The 22,289-nt window shown below is 43.0% G+C and overlaps 1 protein-coding gene and 1 non-coding gene across 5 annotated transcripts; both read left to right on the top strand.

The window, feature by feature from the left end:
* The first annotated feature begins 12,559 nt into the window (after nucleotides 1–12,559).
* On the top strand, nucleotides 12,560–21,528 carry pabir2 (PABIR family member 2). Of its 4 annotated transcripts, none has more exons than XM_060927813.1 (10): nucleotides 12,560–13,519; nucleotides 15,664–15,727; nucleotides 15,828–15,881; nucleotides 17,085–17,128; nucleotides 17,308–17,362; nucleotides 17,748–17,843; nucleotides 17,941–18,026; nucleotides 18,106–18,167; nucleotides 19,248–19,344; nucleotides 19,583–21,528. In XM_060927813.1, exons 1-10 carry the CDS (start codon nucleotides 13,395–13,397, stop codon nucleotides 19,716–19,718), a joined length of 819 nt encoding a protein of 272 aa, XP_060783796.1. In that variant the 5' UTR covers nucleotides 12,560–13,394; the 3' UTR covers nucleotides 19,719–21,528. The 4 variants fall into 4 exon arrangements, with proteins under 4 accessions (XP_060783796.1, XP_060783794.1, XP_060783795.1 ...); XM_060927811.1 differs by having other exon boundaries at nucleotides 19,242–19,344; XM_060927812.1 differs by having other exon boundaries at nucleotides 18,103–18,167.
* Nucleotides 17,533–17,681, top strand: LOC132891097 (small nucleolar RNA U109). The gene has a single exon (XR_009655274.1). It is a non-coding gene; the product is annotated as a small nucleolar RNA U109 (small nucleolar RNA).
* Nucleotides 21,529–22,289: the final 761 nt, after the last annotated feature.

Here is a 22,289-nt window from a genome sequence, read left to right as displayed (position 1 = left end):
GGAATCTAATGTAAACAGGTTACCGAAATGGACACCATCGACAGTGATATTCCCGATGTTTCACAGAGATGTGAAGTTAGACCCTATCAATTCGAACCGATAGCTGGAAATTCACATGAACATGGATCTTGTCTTTACTCTGACGGGTCAGATGATTCTGAGAGTGAGAGTTCATTCAGCCCTCATGAAACTGAAAGCGGTCGGCTGGATGACACTTCCTGGTAAGTTAAAAACAATTCTGCTCAAAGGCTAATGATCTGTTGAAAGAAGTATTATTTTTGTATCATACATTGAAAGTTCATCATAGATCTAGCTAAAGTCCGTTGCAAGCTAGTTTTTTTTTTTGCTGATATTTTTCGAGATTGATTGAGATACAATGCTTCTAGAGTCCGAGATGAAAACATTCAAAATGGCGAAACGAGTCAAAATTATGATAATCAATAATTGATACACCCAAAATTATAATACTAATCCTTACCTCGGCTTTCAGTCGCTTAGCGCAGAGGTCTTCAACAGGGGGGTCGCGAAATCGCACCGGATCACTCGTATCAACAAAAATATTCCTGCCCTGTCCCCTGGCCTCCGTGCAGGGATGCAAACAGCGCGCCTTTCGGCGGATGCCGCCTTTTTCACGGCTGAATCGCGCAGATCCGATTTAAAAAATAAAAATAGCGATGTTGGTTCATGGAGCATGAGGCATGAAGTGTAAGGATGAGAGAGAGGCGGTTTGGGTTGGGAAGCTGAGTGCATTTGTGCAGCCTGGCGCAGGTGTGTGCGGCTTCCCGATTTGAACTGGGGTTTTTTTTCTCATCCTTATGCTTCCTGTTTCATGAATTAATATCGCTCAGTACCTGAGTATTAATGTTGAAAGAATCCTCAGTGAAATGGTCCAAATACAGTTTGTGGGAAACAGTAGGTGCAAAGTTTTTTTCAACAGGTGTTCTGTAAAGTTGCCCTACCAAGCCTACTGCGCATGCGCAAAGCCTACTGCGCATGCGCAGGTGAGCCCACACTTTCCTCAGCTTCGGGTCCTTGGGGAATGCAAAAAAACTTACTCCAGGGCATTTCCCATTGGAATTATTGCAACCATAAGCAGCACAATACACCATGATGTCCAATGTATGATGTCCAATGTACTTTAAAGACTATAAAAACAATTTTCTTGTCATCCACTTCTCCATTCATCTACCCGCTTGTGCTGTGCCCGAAAGTTTTTGTGACATATGATCACGTGACAGCGGCTCTTCCGGTTGCAAAAAATGCATATCGGAAGTCGAGCAGAAATGCCATATAATCATCACGAATATAACGATTTTGCTGAATTTAATAGATGATTTTGTATTTGTTGATGCAATTAATTCATATTTTTAATGGAAAGAAACTGATATAGTGTGCTTTTATGTTTCATGTCCCATATCCTTTAAGGTCTACAACTTTAGTGGCAAAATCTTGGGAGTTATTGACGTGATGTGGCATCTTTCCGACAAGAGGAGCCAGGATGGTGGCTAGGTGTTTGGCAATGTTATAGGTAACCAAGTTTAGACTGCTGCTGATGGGTCTGAGAGGAGCTCCTTCCTTGTGAATCCTGGGAAGTCCATAAATGAGATGAATGGCTTCCCTAGGGTACAGTCTGTAGTACAGAGATCGGTTGATGGCATGGTCCTTTTCTAGTTGTTGTAGGCAGCTCACAACTTTCTTTTTGAAACTGCTGGTGGGATCCTGCTTCAGGGTTTCATAGGTGGTTGTGTCACTGAGTAGACTGGTCATCTTTGAGTAGTAGTCCACTGTATTTAGCACCACTGTGCATCTCCCTTTGTCAGCAGCAACATTGTTGATGGTGACATTGATATTGCTGATGGTGATGTAAGAGCCCTCCTTTCTTAGATGGTGGGTTGTAGGGGGCGTGCTTTCGCACTGGCGAGGGCAGCTGATACTTTCAGTCCAAGTTGTTCCACCTCTGTGTTGGTCAAATTGTTGCTTCTGATGGCTGATTCTGTGGCTGTGATGAGCTCTACCACTGGTATCTGCTCTGGAGAAACTGGAAAGTTTAGTCCTTTGGATAAAACATCCTTCTCTGGTTGGGTGAGTTCCCTGTTGGATAAGTTCTTCATCCACGTCTCTTGGATGTCAGGTTGTGTTGCCTGGTCAGATTTCTTCCTCCAAGTTAGCACTGCTGTCTTGTGGGAAGAGGTGGTTTTAGACAGCAGTGTTTGAAATGTGCGTATCTGTTGTTCCTTGCCTTTGTTGTGCTGTGAGAGCTGTGCCTTCTCAACGAACTCGGAGACTCGTTCCAAAACTTCACTGGGAAGAAGTGCTGTCAATTCTTCAAACATCAGTTCAGTCTTGGCTCGGAGGGCATCGATGGTGAAATGTACTTGTATCCCCACAAGTCTACGCCTGGGTTGCACCGTCAAAGGACACAGAGCAGAAAGAATCCTCCAGAAGGCCCAGGACCAATTTCTCAATGAGATAGTGAGACAAGTACATTTCACCATTGGTGCCCTCCAAGCCAAGACTGAACTGATGTTTGAAGAATTGACAGCACTTCTTCCCAGTGAAGTTTTGGAACGAGTCTCCAAGTCTCTTCCAATAAGAGTAGTTGGGCCTGCTCCACATAGTTTGAAAGTAAGGCCAAATCTGTGATAAATCTGGATAAAAAAAGTAAGTAATAACCATAGTGACAACAGCATGTCAGTAAAAGAAGTTGAAACTTAAACAGTCAACTCAGAAGTTCATTATAAAATAAACCTTGGACACCACTGAAGATTATATGTTAATTGTAAACATTAATATGGAAGTCATTCTGGGTGATTTCTTTCCTTTTAATTAGAAACCTTTGAAAGTGGCGGCATGGTGGTGTAGTGGTTAGCGCTGTCGCCTCACAGCAAGAAGGTCTGGGTTCGAGCCCCGGGGCCGGCGAGGGCCTTTCTGTGCAGAGTTTGCATGTTCTCCCCGTGTCCGCGTGGGTTTCCTCCGGGTGCTCCGGTTTCCTCCACAGTCCAAAGACATGCAGGTTAGGTTAACTGGTGACTCTAAATTGACCGTAGGTGTGAATGTGAGTGTGAATGGTTGCCTGTGTCTATGTGTCAGCCCTATGATGACCTGGCGACTTGTCCAGGGTGTACCCCGCCTTTCGCCCGTAGTCAGCTGGGATAGGCTCCAGCTTGCCTGAGACCCTGTAGAACAGGATAAAGCGGCTAGAGATAATGAGATGAGATGAGACCTTTGAAAGTTACACATCAAATTTACCCCAGTTTGGCATTCCAAGAACTGGTTATTGACTTTACCATGACTTGCGCCAACATGAACATCACTTGACCTGAGGAATGACTTTGTAACATCATCCCGCATTATGAGCAGAAAAAAAACCCTTCTGTCTGCTGACAGATAGCAAGCTGTGATGTGAATGGTGTTTAAACAAGTGACTCTTTCATTTCGCACAGTCAGTAAGCTCTGTGTAGAAATTATAGAAGAAGAAGAAGAAGAAGAAGCTTTTATTTGTCACATGTACACAAGCACAGTGAAATTCCTGTTCTGCATTTAACCCATCTGAAGCAGTGAACACACGCACGCGCACACACACACACACACACACACATACCCAGAGCAGTGGGCAGCTACAGTGGTGCCTGAAAGTTTGTGAACCCTTTAGAATTTTCTATATTTCTGCATAAATATGACCTGAAACAACATCAGATTTTCACACAAGTCCTAAAAGTAGATAAAGAGAACCCAGTTAAACAAAGGAGACAAAAAAATTATACTTGGTCATTTATTTATTGAGGAAAATGATCCAATATTACATATCTGTGAGTGGTAAAAGTATGTGAACCTCTAGGATTAGCAGTTAATTTGAAGGTGAAATTAGAGTCGGGTGTTTTCAATCAGTAGGATGACAATCAGGTGTGAGTGGGGACCCTGTTTTATTTAAAGAACAGGGATCTATCAAAGTCTGATCTTCACAACACATGTTTGTGGAAGTGTATCATGGCATGAACAAAGGAGATTTCTGAGGACCTCAGAAAAAGCGTTGTTGATGCTCATCAGGCTGGAAAAGGTTACAAAACCATCTCTAAAGAGTTTGGACTCCACCAATCCACAGTCAGACAGATTGTGTACAAATGGAGGAAATTCAAGACCATTGTTACCCTCCCCAGGAGTGGTCGACCAACAAAGATCACTCCAAGAGCAAGGCGTGTAATAGTTGGCGAGGTCACAAAGGACCCCAGGTTAACTTCAAAGCAACTGAAGGCCTCTCTCACATTGGCTAATGTTAATGTTCATGAGTCCACCATCAGGAGAACACTGAACAACAATGGTGTGCATGGCAGGGTTGCAAGGAGAAAGCCACTGCTCTCCAAAAAGAACATTGCTGCTCGTCTGCAGTTTGCTAAAGATCACGTGGACAAGCCAGAAGGCTATTGGAAAAATGTTTTGTGGATGGATGAGACCAAAATAGAACTTTTTGGTTTAAATGAGAAGCATTATGTTCAGAGAAAGGAAAACACTGCATTCCAGCATGAGAACCTTATTCCATCTGTGAAACATGGTGGTGGTAGTATCATGGTTTGGGCCTGTTTTGCTGCATCTGGGCCAGGACGGCTTGCCATCATTGATGGAACAATGAATTCTGAATTATACCAGCAAATTCTAAAGAAAAATGTCAGGACATCTGTCCATGAACTGAATCTCAAGAGAAGGTGGGTCATGCAGCAAGACAACGACCCTAAGCACACAAGTTGTTCGACCAATGAATGGTTAAAGAAGAATAAAAGTAAAATGTTTTGGAATGGCCAAGTCAAAGTCCTGACCTTAATCCAATCAAAATGTTGTGGAAGGACCTGAAGTGAGCAGTTCATGTGAGGAAACCCACCAACATCCCAGAGTTGAAGCTGTTCTGTACGGAGGAATGGGCTAAAATTCCTCCAAGCCGGTGTGCAGGACTGATCAACAATTACCGGGAACATTTAGCTGCAGTTATTGCTGCACAAGGGGGTCACACCAGATACTGAAAGCAAAGGTTCACACCTGATTGTCATCCCATTGATTAAAAACACCTGACTCTAATTTAACCTTCAAATTAACTGCTAATCCTAGAGGTTCACACACTTTTACCACTCACAAATATGTAATATTGGATCATTTTCCTCAATAAATAAATGACCAAGTATAATATTTTTGTCTCTTTTGTTTAACTGGGTTCTCTTTATCTACTTTTAGGACTTGTGTGAAAATCTGATGTTGTTTTAGGTCATATTTATTCAGAAATATAGAAAATTCTAAAGGGTTCACAAACTTTCAAGCACACTGTATGCTACATGGGTGGCACAGTGGTGTAGTGGTTAGCGCTGTCGCCTCACAGCAAGAAGGTCCGGGTTCAAGCCCCATGGCCAACAAGGGCCTTTTTGTGCGGAGTTTGGATGTTCTCCCCGTGGGTTTCCTCCGGGTGCTCTGGTTTCCCCCACAGTCCAAAGACATGCAGGTTAGGTTAATTGGTGGCTCTAAATTGACAGTAGGTGTGAATGTGAGTGTGAATGGTTGTTTGTCTCTATGTGTCGGCCCTGCGATGACCTGACGATTTGTCTCGGGTGTACCCTGCCTCTCACCCATAGTCAACTAAGACAGGCTCCAGCTTGCCTGCGACCCTGTACAGGATAAGCGGCGATGGATGGATGGATGGATGGATGGAAGAAGCCTTTATTTGTCACATGTACACAAGCACAGTGAAATTCCTCTTCTGCATTTAACCCATCTGAAGCAGTGAACACATGCATGAGCACATACCAGTGGCGGCTGCTGGTTTTTAAAACAGGGGAAGCCCATTTTACGCATTCATCGTAAAACCTGTAGGCCGGATATCAAAGCATAGAAAGGTGTGCTCCATTAGCATAGTGAACTAGACAACCCTACCTAGTCGCAGAAAGTATTTTTGCTTGTACATTTCATGTTATAGTCTGGCTTGCCAGGCTAGTGCCTCATATCCTTAATCAAAAATATCAAACATCCAAAAATCACTGGCTTTTCAACGAAGAGCCTTGAACATCATACCCTGATATGCAACACAGAGTCTTTAACACAACACCCAGCTGTGCAACACATCCTTGAACATCTTCTGCAACACAGTCTGGAAATTCATAACCAGGTAGGCTATGCAACACACAGAACCTTGAATATTATACCCAGGTATAACCTATAACACAGAGCCCACCATTCTCTTAACATTACTGAACAATATACACACTTCAGATTCATGAACATTATATGATGCACACTATTTATACACAAATTCTGCCCTCCGCTCCTTTTCCAGAAAATGGTCTGTGACCCTGTCATACTAGCTGGTTGTGCTTTCCAGAGACTTCACCAATTTCTGTTAGCAGCTAGCACTGCAGATCCCAATAAGGCTCAAGCTAGCCTACAACCAGATTGAACTACAAATGAAATAAACGAGTGAATTCGCGAATGATCAAACTGATAGAATAGATGAAAGTTAACGGAGCACAACGAGTAATATTTACATTTATTTACAGAGACATCAATGAGAAGAAACGTTTATATGAAAAGAAAGTCAGACAGCACTTTGGCACACGACTACACTTTCTCGACATCCACTGGGGACTGACTGATCATACTTCCGTGTTCCTCGCCGACGCCGAAGTACAGAGCCCGCCCTCCTCATGTCTTTCAAACACTACCTCCAATAATCCTTCATCAGCCCGGCTTCTTGTCCCTCCCACTGTCTCGTTTAGTCCCAGAGAAGCCCGGCTTCCCTGGAAGTGACGATTTTGTCGATTTTAACCAATAACAACTAGCCGAAATTGGCTGTTCAGAGCCCTCTCATAGACTGCAATGGATACCCGGCTGCCAGCCATAGAGCCCATTGAAATAAGAAAGGTTACAGCCAGTGTTGCCAGATTGGGCGGTTTTAAGTGCATTTTGGCGGGTTTTGAACATATTTTGGCTGGAAAACGTCAGCAGTATCTGGCAACGCTGGTTACAGCCTGGCAGCAAAGGTGATTCTTGTAGCGAACTGCAAGTTCGTCAGACATCACTCAAATAAGTTACAGGATAGTTATGAACGTAAATACAATCTTGGGCATATATTATGTTGTGCAAGTTATTGTTTTAATGAGAATTCAACGTCGTAGATGCCGCAGTTTGGGGAAAGAATTTTAGGGGAAGCTCGGCTTCCCTTGTTGTCTCTGAGAAATCGCCCCTGGCACACACACATACCCAGAGCAGTGGGAAGCTATGCTACATGGATGGCATGGTGGTGTAGCGGTTAGCACTGTTGCCTCACAGCAAGGAGGTTCTGGGTTCAAGCCCAGTGGCTGACAGGGGCCTTTCTGTGTGGAGTTTGCATGTTCTGCCCACTGCTCTGGGTATGTATGTGTGTGTGCATGTGTGTTCACTGCTTTAGATGGGTTAAATGCAGAGGTTAAATTTCACCATGTGCTTAAGTCTGTGCTTGAGTGTATGTGTGACAAATAAAGGCTTCTTGGTGCCTGGGAAGCAGTTGGGGATTAGGTGCCTTGTTCAAGGGCACTTCAGCTATGGTACTTAGCCAAAAGGCTGAAAAGCTATGTAAACTTAGGCTTACGTGTATGACAGAAAATATTGTGCAAGCTGTTGACAAGGAAGGCAAAACTGGAACCAGATCATATGCAGTTTATAAACTAATTCAGTCTGAATTTAGCAGTAGTTCCACAGAGCTTTAGTGTTTATTTTCACATAGAACTTTCTAAACCTTATTTGGGCCAGCTGAATTAATATGACTGTGATTTTCTATAATGATCTGTCCAAAAATATTTTCTTTTATTTACAGTTTCTTTTTTGGTTTGGAAGGTGGGAAGAAGCCAAACAACCCTAAGGAAACCCATGTGGACACAAGGAGAACATGCAGAGAAACACCACACAGACAGTAACCTGAGCTCTGGATCAAATCAGGGTCCATGGAGCTGTGATGAGCAACACTACCTGCTATGCCACCATGCCAACCAAATTTGACACAGTTACGTTTTAAACTATAGCCATTAAAATATATGGTTAATGTGAAATCAAGCTTAATATACTGAACTGTATTCTCTTGTATTTTTGCACTAAAATGAACATTTGCACACAAATACACAATTGCCACTTTACCCAATCTTTGTCTTGTCATTTATGTTGTTTATTGTACTTAGATAGCAAGATATTTGTAGAGCTAGATGTTTTGATAGCTAAATGTCTACTTAGATTGCTACAGATAGTTATTTATATACCTTATTTTTGTTATCTTCTGTTTTCTCTATAAATGCACCATGGGGAGCCTGAGGGAAACAGTATTTCAATGCACTGTATACTTGTATATTGACAATAAGCTCTCAAATCTAATACTAATATTAAAAACAGACAAGATGCACTTGAACTGATGATATAAAGAAATAATCAAATATGTCTCTGTAATATTCTTGTGGGGCGGCACGGTGGTGTCGTGGTTAGCACTGTCGCTTCATAGCAAGAAGGTTCTGGGTTCGAGCCCAGTGGCTGACGGGGGCCTTTCTGTGTGGAGTTTGCATGTTCTCTCCGTGTCTGTGTGGGTTTCCCCTACAGTCCAAAGATATGCAGTTAGGTTAACTGGCTACTCTAAATCATGGGCGATTGCTCTAAGACAACGAGGGAGGCTCAGCCTCCTCTAAAAATGACGAACATCGTGTAGGATGAATTGCGCTAGGCTTATGTTATAGCCGACCTTATAACATTGCTATTTCAGATCCAGAATCATGGAAACATATGTGCTCAACCCAACTACAGTGCGAAATCATTCCGTTATAACTTTAATGTGTGTGTGAGTTTTTCCCCCTCGTGACAGCGCGATGCAGCCCAGCCTCAGTGCACTTCAATGGCATTTGGGAGCTCTGCGCTTTTCAATCTCAAAATGCAAGACGATTATTGGACAAATACTGCGAAAACGCCCGCCCACGGCGTCTCACGGACTCCCAGCCTCAGTGGACTTCAATGGCATTTGGGAGCTATGCGCTTTTCAATATCAAAATGCAAGACGGTTATTGGACAAATACTGCGAAAATGTCCGCCTACGGACTCCCAGCCTCACATGGGAGGGACATGGCAGTTTCCGCGAGGAGACTGGTGATTGGTGAAAGCGGCCGGATATTTTCTTTGATTGACAGCTCGTTTCAACTATAGACAAGCAGCGGTGAATTTCACTTCAGTCCCATGCGGATTCGCAAGTGCTGTGGTGTATTGTAAGAGATCAGCTTACATTTCGATTTCATTCATTACATACGGTTTCTACCAGCTTTTTTAGTTTGTATATATTTTCATTGTAAATAAAGTGTAAATATAGTGTTGTCAAGTTTGCTATCTTAGTTCCAGAAATTTCGTTTATTTGAGTGACTGAACTTGAACTTGAGGGGGCTAGTCAGCTAGCAAGAAAGCTGCACACGGATGCCAAGCATTGCTGATTTAATTTTGGCGAAGCCATTTGCCAGTCTTCCTTTTGAGGAAAAAATTAAAATTAAAGAGCAGGGTAGACCAACGCCTCAAATTGACTTGGTGAAAAAGGTAGGGAATAATACTCGTTCCTTTCAGCTCTCCTGGTACGAGAAAGTGAATTGGCTAACAGCAAGTGCCCCACATCAACAACAGTAAATAGGCTACTTTAGTAATATGTCATGGATGGACCAAAAATATAGAATCTATTTAAAATGTTTATGCTGAGTATATTATATTGGAATATATATTTCTCTGGATATGAATTAAACACAGCTACAATTTGGAAAACATTTTTAAACAAAAACACAGCCGAGAACATTTCACACTACAGACCTGGATTAAAAGTGAAGGGTTATCAAAATTGTCAATAAAACATTTCTCAGTCAAAATAAGTAAAATATAGGGAAAGTGTCATTGAATGAAATGTGTGGCACCCAGCTCTACTGCTGAGGTTCCTGACAAAGAGCTGCTTTCAATAATGATCAATTTTTAAACAACATGCCACAATTTTAAAATATAAAATGTTAAAATATACCCCCCCCCCCCCCCAACACCACCATCATGTATATTGGACAGTAGGCTAATGGGCCAAAAGAACCTGTTATTTCACAGTTTGTGACGCTGCCAACAATCAGCCAGATCAGAGGCAAGAGTATGGACAAAATTGATGTTTTTTCTTTTAAAATCTGGAAATATCGTAACCGACCAGCCTCCCCTGTTTGAAAGACTACCAGCCGCCACTGCTCTAAATTATCCATTGATCAAGCTTGGAGAGGGATGGGCTCTGCCAAGTTTAAATGCCTAGACACACCAATGATGGACTGTTAAAATGTCATCAAGGGTGCCCCTACGGCCCTTGCCAGCTATGGGAAGGAAGGAAGAAAGAAAGCAAGCACAACTTTATTTATCACACACTTGTGAAATTCCTCTCTGCATTTAACCCATCTGAAGCTGAACACATGCACAATGAGCACACACATACCCAGAGCAGTGGGCAGCCATGCTAACAGCGCCCGGGGAGCAGTTGGGAGTTAGATGCCTCGCTCAGGGGCCTCCCATATTAACCTAACCGCATGTCTTTGGACTGTCGGGGAAACCGGAGCACCTGTAGGAAATCCACGCAAACATGGGGAGAACATGCAAACTCCACACAGAAAGGCCCTTGTCGGCTGCTGGGCTCGAACCCAGAACCTTCTTGCAGTGAGGCGACCGTGCTAACCACTACACCACTGTGCCACTTCTTCTTATAAGAAGAAGAATACTCTTGTGATTGCTTGAAATCTTCATAATGTATAAACAAGGTATGAATAGCATGAAGTTAGTGTTTAAAAATATCGCCACTCCACTGTTATAAAAGTACTAAAAAGGTATGAGGATTAAAGTGTTGGCATTGGGTTACCATGTTACGTGAAAACAAAAAGAGTACAGATGGATATGAATCTTAGTGTATTGTATTTTAGTGCTGTACAGAAAGTGTAATAACATCTCATTATCTCTAGCCGGTTTATCCTTCTACAGGGTCGCAGGCAAGCTGGAGCCTATCCCAGCTGACTACGGGCGAAAGGCGGGGTACACCCTGGACAAGTCGCCAGGTCATCACAGGGCTGACACATAGACACAGACAACCATTCACACTCACATTCACACCTACGGTCAATTTAGAGTCACCAGTTAACCTAACCTGCATGTCTTTGGACTGTGGGGGAAACCGGAGCACCCAGAGGAAACCCACGCGGACACGGGGAGGACATGCAAACTCCACACAGAAAGGCCCTCGCCGGCCCCGGGGCTCGAACCCAGGATCTTCTTGCTGTGAGGCGACAGCGCTAACCACTACACCACCGTGCCGCCCGTGTAATAACATGATATACAAAAAATACATGATTTGAAGAACGTTTAGACTGCAGTAGGCTGGTCAGTCTGAAGAAAGAGCCGAGTAGAGAGGGTGTTTGCTGCAGGGGAGGTAAGGCCTTAAAACCAAGGCTGGCTTGTTACTTTTGCAGTGCTGTGTTTTCCTGCTTTCCGACAAGTTAAACAACCATAATCTCATCTCATCTCGTTATCTCTAGCCACTTTATCCTTGTACAGGGTCGCAGGCAAGCTGGAGCCTATCCCAGCTGACTACGGGCGAAAGGCGGGGTACACCCTGGACAAGTCGCCAGGTCATCACAGGGCTGACACATAGACACAGACAACCATTCATACTCACATTCACACTTATGGTCAATTTAGAGTCACCAGTTAACCTAACCTGCATGTCTTTGGACTGTGGGGGAAACCGGAGCACCCAGAGGAAACCCACGCGGACACGGGGAGGACATACAAACTCCACACAGAAAGGCCCTCGCCGGCCCCGGGGCTCGAACCCAGGACCTTCTTGCTGTGAGGCGACAGCGCTAACCACTACACCACCGTGCCGCCCGTGTAATAACATGATATACAAAAAATACATGATTTGAAGAACGTTTAGACTGCAGTAGGCTGGTCAGTCTGAAGAAAGAGCCGAGTAGAGAGGGTGTTTGCTGCAGGGGAGGTAAGGCCTTAAAACCAAGGCTGGCTTGTTACTTTTGCAGTGCTGTGTTTTCCTGCTTTCCGACAAGTTAAACAACCATAATGTGTCAAGAAATCAAAAGTAACATTAAAAAAAATGCTGGTGCTTTTTAACTCATGCAACATAGGACCTGCTTGTTTTGTTGTGATTACTGGTAGGCCTAACAGCACCAGCATGCAAGGCTGCTATTCTGTGGATAATTCGTGTTTTGAACAGCGTGCAAGAGCATCGCTGCGTTTTAGTATGATTCGGTGTTTGTGTAAACGTTTCTACAAACTTTGAATCTTGTATTTGTGTAGAATAATTTGTAAGGTAACTTGACCAACAAAGAGCTCGAAGCACACATGCGTTTCCCTGGGCCGAAAGTGAAGGCGGTACAATATGACGTAGAAACGTAACGTTTTCAGGAACTAGGGTTCAGGTTGCGATTTCATTGGCTACTCTCTGACTAGTTTCCCTTTCAAAAACGCACGCGTGCGGCATTCCGTACGTTTGATTGGTTGTACGGCTTGTCAGTCACCTGATGAAAACAGGAGGGGCGGAACGGCTTGGTTGAGTCTCGATGTCCACTGCGGCGTCCGAAAGGATAATCACAACTTTGATTGAAATGGTCGATGCACTGTTCTCTGTTCGTTCAAACTGTAAAGTGGACAGATACAGGATGACGGAAATAAGTAGTTTGTTTGCTCGGTAATACAGCAGTTGGCGGGTTAGCATTGTGTGCTAGTACATCATGAGTAGCACATCCAGGCAGGCTAATTAGCCAGGATGCTAGTTTCCCCCTTAACCGAAAGAACGTTATTGTGCTTTACTAGTAAACGAGCCGTTTGGGAATAATACTAGCGCTTATTATTTCAGGAACGGTATGTTTTTTGTTCCGTCGTGGATGTTTTATTACGCGTTTTCATTTCAAGACAAAACTGCAGGATTTGGAATTCAGGCTCGCGCAGGAGCAATAAGCTAAGCTAAGCTAAAAATCCCTGTGTAAGCTGTGTCCGGGATACTAGACCCTGTCTAAAAGTTATAGAAATCCTCCAGGTTAAGGCTAAGACCGGGGTTTTCTTTCCCTTTCTTTTTTTGTGTGTGTGTAAAAAGGAAGAATTAGAGATGGGCACATGCTTTCGTGTACATGCTCGTCATCTCGGGTTAGTTTGGTCATGCATGTAGCTGCTTTCGGTTGTAGACGTGCAGGTATCGTTAGCTTTCGCTAACAGCCTGGAAACCGCGAGATGCACAAATAAAAGCGTCGGTTCAGCGTGCTTTGGTTGCTGTGAGACGTTCAGCGATGTAGCTTTCTAGCAGAGAAGCTCTACGCGGTATTGCACGATTTCGGACTTTAGTAAGCACCATGAACAACCAAGCAATGATGGCGCAAGAGAAGATGGAGTTGGACTTGGACATGCCGTCGATTCTGCTTCAGGGAGACGGACACTTGAGGCGATCCAACAGCGAGCCGATGATAAACGGCTTAAGGTTGAGTTCACCGTCTAACCTTAACCAATTAAACTCGAGTTCAAGCTTCGTTCTAATTTTCCTCATTTCGACGAAAAAAAAAGTTACAATTTACAGTGAATAGAAAGGCTGTTACTGCTATCCGGTGGTTTAGCCCCATGTTTAAATGTGAATAAAGTTGATCAAACATGTGTCTGATTACTCTAGATTTAAAGAGAACAGGGCTTTTTTTTTTTTAAGGAAAGTTTGAACTTGAAGACTTTTGACTGATTTGTATTTCTCATTCTCATTACCTCTAGCCGCTTTATCCTGTTCTACAGGGTCGCAGGCAAGCTGGAGCCTATCCCAGCTGACTACGGGCGAAAGGCGGGGTACACCCTGGACAAGTCGCCAGGGCTGACACAGATGCCCCTTTTCCACCAAAGCAGTTCCAGGGCTGGTTCGGGGCCAGTGCTTAGTTTGGAACCGGGTTTTCTGTTTCCACTGACAAAGAACTGGCTCTGGGCCAGAAAAACCGGTTCCAGGCTAGCACCAGCTCTCTGCTGGGCCAGAGGAAAGAACCGCTTATGTCAGCGGGGGGGGCGGAGTTGTTAAGACCAACAACAATAACAAGACCATGAAAGATTGCCATTTTTAAGCGACGAGAAGCAGCAGCTGTACAAACAGTCATTTATTATTATTGTTGCTGCTGCTTCTTCCGTGTTGTTTTTGCTTTGATATTCGTGCCAAGGTTTATGCAAATGCAGCGACGTAATGACGTGGCTCCCCTTAGTACCGCGAGCTATGGAAAAGCAAACTGGTTCTCAGCTGGCTCGCAAGTTGAACGAGTTGTGAACCAGCACTGGCCCCGAAGCAGCCCTGGAACTGATTTGGTGGAAAAGGGGTAATAGACACAGACAACCATTCACATTCACACCTACGGTCAATTTAGAGTCACCAGTTAACCTAACCTGCATGTCTTTGGATTGTGGGGGAAACCGGAGCACCCGGAGGAAACCCACGCGGACACGGGGAGAACATGCAAACTCCACACAGAAAAGCCCCCGCCGGCTACGGGGGTCCCATGGCCTTTAAGTCCCAAAGCAGCTTCTCTGACCATTAGGCCATGGCTTGACATTCTAAAGGACTGCGAGTTGACCTAATGGTTAGATTGGGAGTTCTACTCATGGTCGGGTCATACCAAAGACCATCATAAAAATGGTACCTACTGGCGTCTGGCAAGGTATGCTGCAATACAGATGCGAGTGGGGAGTCAAACTCTTGCGGTTACCAGAGGACTAGCCCCCCCCCCGTAACCCTAGCTATGTAATGGGCGAGAGGCCGAAGGCTACGGAAACTGAGATCGGCGCTGCCCAGTGCGCCACATGGTGTGGGAAAGGACTTGACATTCTAAAGCTGTGACTGTCATTCTGTTGTGCTGGTTGATTTGATTTGATTTAGTTTGTATTGCTACAAAAAAAAAGTTGCTTTTGTTTCCAGCAAGTGTTTCACAACTTTATATGAATTACTGTCTTTGAAGGCAAAATTATGATCAAACTTGGTTCAATTCAATGATTGGTCTAAGTCTGGGGGCTAAGTCACCGAAGTGTAAAACACCTGAAGATGGGGACTAATACGTTATGGGCTTCACTATAAACCCTGTTACTTAACCACACACTTGAATGTCAGGAGTGTGGATTCACGCACTTGCTTTAAAAAAAAAAAAAAATCAGTAGCGGGTCCATAAGTCTTAAAGTACAGACTGTACTGGTAGTTAAAAACTCGCACAATGTTCATAACTGTGGGTGGTAAGAGAGCAACTGGACTTGCTTGAAGATTCTTGAAGACGTTTCACCTCTCATCCGAAAGGCTTCTTCAGTTCTGTCTGACTGGTAGGACTACCAGTCTGGTACCAGTCTGACTGGTAGGACTACCAGTCTGGTACCAGTCTGACTGGTACTGACTACCAGTCAGACAGAACTGAAGAAGCCTTTCGGATGAGAGGTGAAACGTCTTCAAGAATCTTCAAGCAAGTCCAGTTGCTCTCTTTTACCACCCACAGTTACTATGACCTGGATGACTGAGAATCTTCACAGACACAATGTTCATACAAAGACTTCTGCCAACTTGTTTTCCCTGTTTTTGTCTGATGCACTGAGTAACCCTTAAACTCTGTTTTGTTTTAGTGACAGCTCTCAGGTCCTACGCAGCAGACGAAACAGCACGACTCTTGTTAATCGACCCAACATGGTGCGTAACATGCTACGAAACGGGTTCATTTTGCAGCCCTGTTAATCACTGACTCTCTTCAGAGTTTTTCTGTGCTTATTGTTCTTTATGCAACCTCTAGGTTCCCTCTTCCCCAGTTCGCATCCCTAGCACCAGGCTTGAAAGAATCAAACAGGTAAACCAGGTCTCTATTGATGTGTAAAATCTAGTACACCTGTTAATAGGTTGTGGTTTGAAAATTTAACCTAGTTGAAAAATCAGTTTATATACATGTGTACACGTACAACTAGTACAGAAGTGTGCAGCAGAAATAACTTGGCAACAAATAGGTGCCAAGTTGTGTTGGTCGTCATGTTAGGAGTACTGGTGTAGCAAGCATTTTCAGTGCATTTGCAGAGAAGCTGAGGCTGCTGTAGGGTGATTTGGGGGAGTCCAGAAGGAGGGGGTCATGAAATCTAACCAACATTTTTGGGGGGTTACAACTGAACACAAAGGATGAGAGCCACCTTGAGTAAAAGAACTTAAAAAAAAAAATTGGGTGATGTACAGAAATGCATTGAATCTGCATTTTGAAAGTCCTAATGAGAGAACTGCCAAATCATACACCATGATGCTAAGAATCTAACTTCATTGTGGTGATTATTTCTGTAATGGCTCACAGTCAGGCCATTCTGTGGCTGGGAAGTTATTTAATTTGAGGGAATTCCTGAGCAAATAATGCGCATAAAATTGTTCGCTTCACGCAGACAGAGGAAGTCCGTGTGCATGCGCAGGTTTACCCTTGACCGTGCACTGACGGTTGCATCATTCTGTCGCTAAACGAACAGCTGATCACACTGAGGTGCTCGCTGACCACTGATATTTATTAGTTTGGTCCTGCGTTTCCTTTCCTTCGCAACATAATGTCCTCTCGCTTTCCATTACTGTAGTCAGTCTTTCCAGTTTCATTCGCGTCCTCCGTTTTTCTCTCCTGTTTCAAATTTGTATCCCACAGTGCCTTGCGCGAACAGGGAAAACCCATCATGTGATGCATGACGTAGTATCTTGAATTGGGTCATGGTGAAGCAGGTAAAAATAATGGAGAATTTAGGGCGGCCACGTGGCCCTTAAACTCATTGTTCTGTTAAAAAAAAAAACTAATAAAATTGGAAGTCTGTGATTCGAGTTTAGTAGCTTTCGGTCCACTAAACAAAAATAATTGGGTGTCAGGGAAAGTTCTTTTTATGACCTACACTTAAAATCTGAAAGGCAGCCTACCTTTAATTGCACTTGCCTGTGCTATATAGTGCACCAGTAGAGCTTGCTTGTTACTGTTTTTTGTGGAGAGTACTGCTTGTAACAGGCAATATGTCCTTTTATTTTTTTTTCTCTTTTGTAGGAGGAGGGGGTTGATGTGATGAACAGGGAAACAGCTCATGAACGGTAAATAACCGGCTTTCCGGATGCTGTTATCTTCATTATGGGTGACTATAACAAAATATTTTTTAAACAGATGAAATCTTGCCATCAAAAAACCTCTCTATGGTCTTTATGCTCATCCATTCTGTTTTTATTTTTATCTGATTTTTTTTTTTTTTTTTCTCACCCCTCTGTCCAACTAGGGAGGTGCAGGCAGCCATGCAAATGAGCCACTCGTGGGAGGAAAGTCTTAGTCTGGTAAGCTTACTGTAATGTCCATAAATGCCAGGGCGTTGTACGTCAAGTACTCCACACAACTCTTGTCTTCTGTAACACTTGTGCCCCACTTGATTTATTTCAGAAATGCAGGCTTTGTATGTCAGGCTACTTTAAACCTGTAAAGGATTTGTAAAAGATCAGGTTGAAGTTTGCATGCAGTGGCTTTGTTGCCACATGTCCACCTCTCCCCATGATGAGATTGTGGGTATAGAAACTGCATGCGAGAGTAACATGGAGTTAACAGGGCCGGCAGTCTCTCAAGAGCAGACTGAGTTGGTAGTATAGCACTCCTACACTAACTCCTACCCAAGTACGCGTTGATGTTGATCATGATATGAGCTGAATGTGTGTACTGTTATTCCAGAGTGACCACGACTTTGAGAAGTCCTCATCCCCGAAACGTATTGATTTTGTGCCTGTGTCTCCAGCTCCGTCTCCCACCAGAGGAATTGGGAAGAAGGTATGGGTGTGCGCTCATCAAGCAAAGCACTACACGTGTACTTCTGTGGTTTTGATTTTGCTAATGCTCATGCAAATATTCTTTCCTTAATGAGCAGCAGTGCTTCTCTCCATCTCTGCAAATCTTGGTGAGCAGTAATGGTCTCACTCCCAGCCCCATTCCCAGCCCAACACGTCGCTTCAGGTGAATGCATGAAGTTTTAATTGTCAGATTCCCCCCCCAAAACACATTTGGTGGAACTCACTGTGTGTGTGCTCAGCAGGAGGAGTCAGAGCCCCATTAACTGCATTAGACCCAGCATTTTGGGGCCGATCAAACGGAAAGGTAAAACCATATCGTCTTGTGTACAGAATTAGATTGAGTAGTCCTGAGTGGCGCTACTGTCTGTGGCCATTAATTGGGATTAAAAATTGTCTGTAGGATCCAGACTCGACTCATGGGGGGGGGTAGCCAACCTGCCTAATTCCCAAACCCTGTGGTAAAATGTGTTCTGGTCTGATTAGATCAAGGTATATTTTTGGGGGCATAATTCTAAAATTATAATTTATCACTCGAAGAATGTCACATCTGTAGTGAAGCATGGTGGTGGCAGTGTCATGCTGTGTGACCGCTTCTCTTCAGCTGGGACTGGAACTCGAGGCAGTTATAGAGGGAATAATGGATGGCTTCAAATTCCAGTCTATTTTGTCACACAACCTGCAGACCTCTGTTACAGCTGAAGGTGAAGAAAAGTCTCTCCTTCCAGCATGAGGACCAAAAGCACAAATTCAGTTCAATTAAAAAAAAAAAAAAAATGCAGGAAGATGATCAGTGTTTTGGAAAGGCCTGGTCAGAGCCGATCTAAATCCTATCCTCTCAAAAACCTGTAGAATGATTTGAAGAGGGCTGTACAGTCTGATACTTCTGAAGTGAAAAAGGAAGAGTGGAATAAAATGACCAGATTAAGTTGGTAGATTCTCACCTAAGACTGTGTGCATTATTACAAGCAAAAGGGTTTTTTATATAATGCATATTAAAGTGTTAAGGGCTGTACACGTGACCTGGTTATAACCTGTAACTTGTCATTTTTTTTTTCTTCTAGAATATTTCTATTTGATTTTTGCACTTCATTTTGTTTGTTAGATTACATTAAAGGTGAGTCAAAGATCTGACTTTCATCTTTGATTCATTTTTGTTTCCCAGAAGTCTGCGGTTTTAACCGGAGTGTTTTGCCCTTTTTATATCCACTGTATTTTTTTGAAATGAACACTGGTTAGCTGTTTTTGTACCTGTCTTGGTTGTCATGACAGATGGACAGTATATTAGCTTTGTACACAGGACTGTGAAATGAACCCTTTATTGGATTTCTGGGTGTGGTGGCTTTTTTTTTTTTTTTAAATTAAATGTTACGTCGCCTAGTTTCAGGTGAGATGGAAGCAGAAAGCCAGCCAAAGAGACTTTTCCAGGGTACCACCACCATGTTGTCCACAGACACAGCCCACCTACCTGAACTCGGCTCACGGTGCGTATTCTGTAGTGGCGATTGTGTTGTATAATCACCCGTTTCTGGAATGGCAAAGCATGTGGTGTATGCATTTTGAGCATTATTGGGGTAAAATATATAAATAAGGCAGATGAGGTATGGTTGTCTACATTTGGAGCTGAAAGCCACTCTGATTTAATTCCAGCTCAGTGGGGTGTGTCTTTTAAATCTATTCGTGTGTTGTGAGCTTAATGTATGATTTTCTTTATTCCTGTAGTTTATCCCCTGATCTGCTTGATGGAAGCCTCAGCAGTGTTGGCTCCTCTTCAGGTTCTCCAGCTAAGATGGAAGGAGTTTCACCCTCCTTGAGCAACTCTCCCTTCACCCCCCTCCAGGATCTTTCACCCAAGTGATCAACATATCATATTACTAGAAAGGCCACATGAAAGAGCTGCTGGAGTTTCTTGTGCTTCTGTTCCATACCCTCCCAGCCGTGCTTTTTTTTTTTGGGGGGGGTGAGGATTTGCTTGCTCAGTAGGACAGTGTGGGGAAGCTCTGTAATAAAAGAAGCCAAAGCCCCGCATGTATTTTGTATGGACTGTACCATTGGGGTAATCGGCAGGGGCAAAGACTGAATGCTGTTTGCACCAGCTGCTATATAAAGTTGTAATATTTAGGGTGACTCTCCTAGAATGAAATCAACAGCATTTTACAACCGTGCAGTTTCTCTATGAATGTGTTCTTGTAGCTCGCTGAAATTAGAGGAATGCTGATATATATTTAAAAAAAAAAAGAAGCTCTTGGAGAGCTGAAAGCGTTCCCTCTTGCAACAGTATCATTAGGTTGCCTGTGGCTAGGCCTATTACTATAGGTCTTTATACGAGTAGATTGCCAACAGGTATTTTGTGTGTGAAAAGAATTAACTTATTTTGGCTTCAGCTTTTTTTTTTTGTAAGTATGTATATTACATTTGTCATGCCTATTAGCTTGTCACTTGTAATCTGTATGGGAGTGGATGTGTACACAGTGCTCGAGTGGTTAACTGACAGTTGGGTACTTGCATGCATACATTTACAGCTGAGTTTGTATCAGCCTTTCATTATTCGTGTAGATGGACGGAGGCGGCGGCGACAACATGGAGTGCCTATTTATCACTCTTAGTGCTTCATTACGTTTTTCTAATGGAGTTAACCATTGCCGTCAGATATTGGAGTAAATGGTGGTCGAATGCAATATTAATGGGGATGTTTACCACTAAAGCCAGGATTTAAACACTACAGCACATTCAACAGCCCCACTTGCAATTTGTCTTAAGGTCTACCACCCTAGGACATGGTTTAGCCTTCCTTGTCAGCTTTAGAGAAGTGAGCTGTCTCAATGCAGTGTTTTCCAGCCCTTTAAACATGGTGGCTTCACCCTTATTCACTTGTCTATGGATTATCACTGTGTGACAGTACTAACCTTAAATGAGTTGTTTAATGCCTTTTTTTTTGCATGGGGTGAACTACTGCAAACCGCTGTCGAGGGAAGTTCCTGAAGCAGTTTAGATAAGTAGAAGAATAGAAGTGGCTGCTGATGGTGACATTTGAACATGCAATAGAAAGGAGTTTTGTTTGGAGGAGGAATCTACTGATTTCATGAAAGTAGTGTGCCATTAAAGGTCTGTAAATAAGAGAGCTGTACAATTGTACCTGTAAGTTGTTATTCATTTGAGCTTTTATTTTAGTAAATAGTATTTTTTTGTAAATGGTTTTATGAATTTTCTTTAAAAAAGGCTTTATTTCCTCAGAGCATCATGCATACATTTTTTTTATTTGCAAACAAGAAAATGATTGTAAATTCTGTTTTGTAGAAGTGAAATTAATGGTGTGGTTTATTGCCCCATAATATATCTAAGGCAGAACTGCACTTTTATCCTTTCTCTGAATGACTTTCTTTGCAAAGGGGGGAGCAGGGAGTGGGTCATACAGGTCCCCTTTCTGTACTGTATTGATGGCTGAAGTATTTGTGGTTTGATTTACTGATTGGGGGGGGGTGTGCTTTTTTTTTTTTGTCCTGTGGACTTGTCTGATATTTAAATTACGATGTCCTCTTTCAAGTGTGGAAGAACCTTAAGCTTGTGAGTCGAGTGCTTTGCTGAGCTCTGCTCTAAATGGACAAATATTTTCTTGTCCCCTTTATTAATGTTCAGATTACAAAATAAATTATTTGTCTGGCAATTCATCTTATATCCTGGCTTCTTGCTGGGCAAGTCATGTGCTTATGTTCTTGTAAGAATATTACTCCTAATTCAAGATGTAAACATTATAGTACAAGTGGATCTCATGGAAGAACTGAACATTTCTTTGTATTTGCTTTTAGCTCTTCACCTTCCATAACAAAGGCCCTGAATATAAGATTAAATCGGTCATTTTTTTAAAAGACCATAGCTGGAAGGTGCTTTACCTCATTGAACGTGAAATGAAAAGCCCTGTAGTTTTTCTACAGTTAGAGTTAGACACTGGAAGACATTTCTCAATAACAAATTCCCCCTAAGCGTTTGGTGCACAGAAGTTCACTCGAACTTGCAAACACTTAAATGACTAAAAATATATTTCATGTTCAATTTGTATGCACCAAGCAAAAAAATGTGTGCATTTGCAAAACAGCAGGAAGGGTATAAAGAACTTCTCACTTCTGCATTACTAGAGGGCACCCAGAGGAAATCCACACACAGAACATGCAAACTCCACACCGGAAGGACCTTGCTGACCAGTAGGTTAGAACCCAGAACATTTGTTGCTTTGAGGCAGCAAAAATCTTGGGTCTGTATATGTAGATCATGCAGTTGCAGGAGGTGCCTTTGTAGTGCGAAAACAACAACCTGCAATTTACACGACTGCATTAGGTTACCAACATAACATCAGGAAATCACAAAGATGATGCGATCATGAAGCATTCATATTCTTCTGGGGTGTAAAAACAAAGAATCAGAAGAGGAGAAA

Source organism: Neoarius graeffei, chromosome 8, assembly GCF_027579695.1.
Source record: "Neoarius graeffei isolate fNeoGra1 chromosome 8, fNeoGra1.pri, whole genome shotgun sequence".
In the NCBI taxonomy this organism is placed as follows: Eukaryota; Metazoa; Chordata; class Actinopteri; order Siluriformes; family Ariidae; genus Neoarius; species Neoarius graeffei.
Note: the sequence above shows the minus strand (reverse complement) of the source record. Positions and strands in the feature narration are given on the sequence as shown.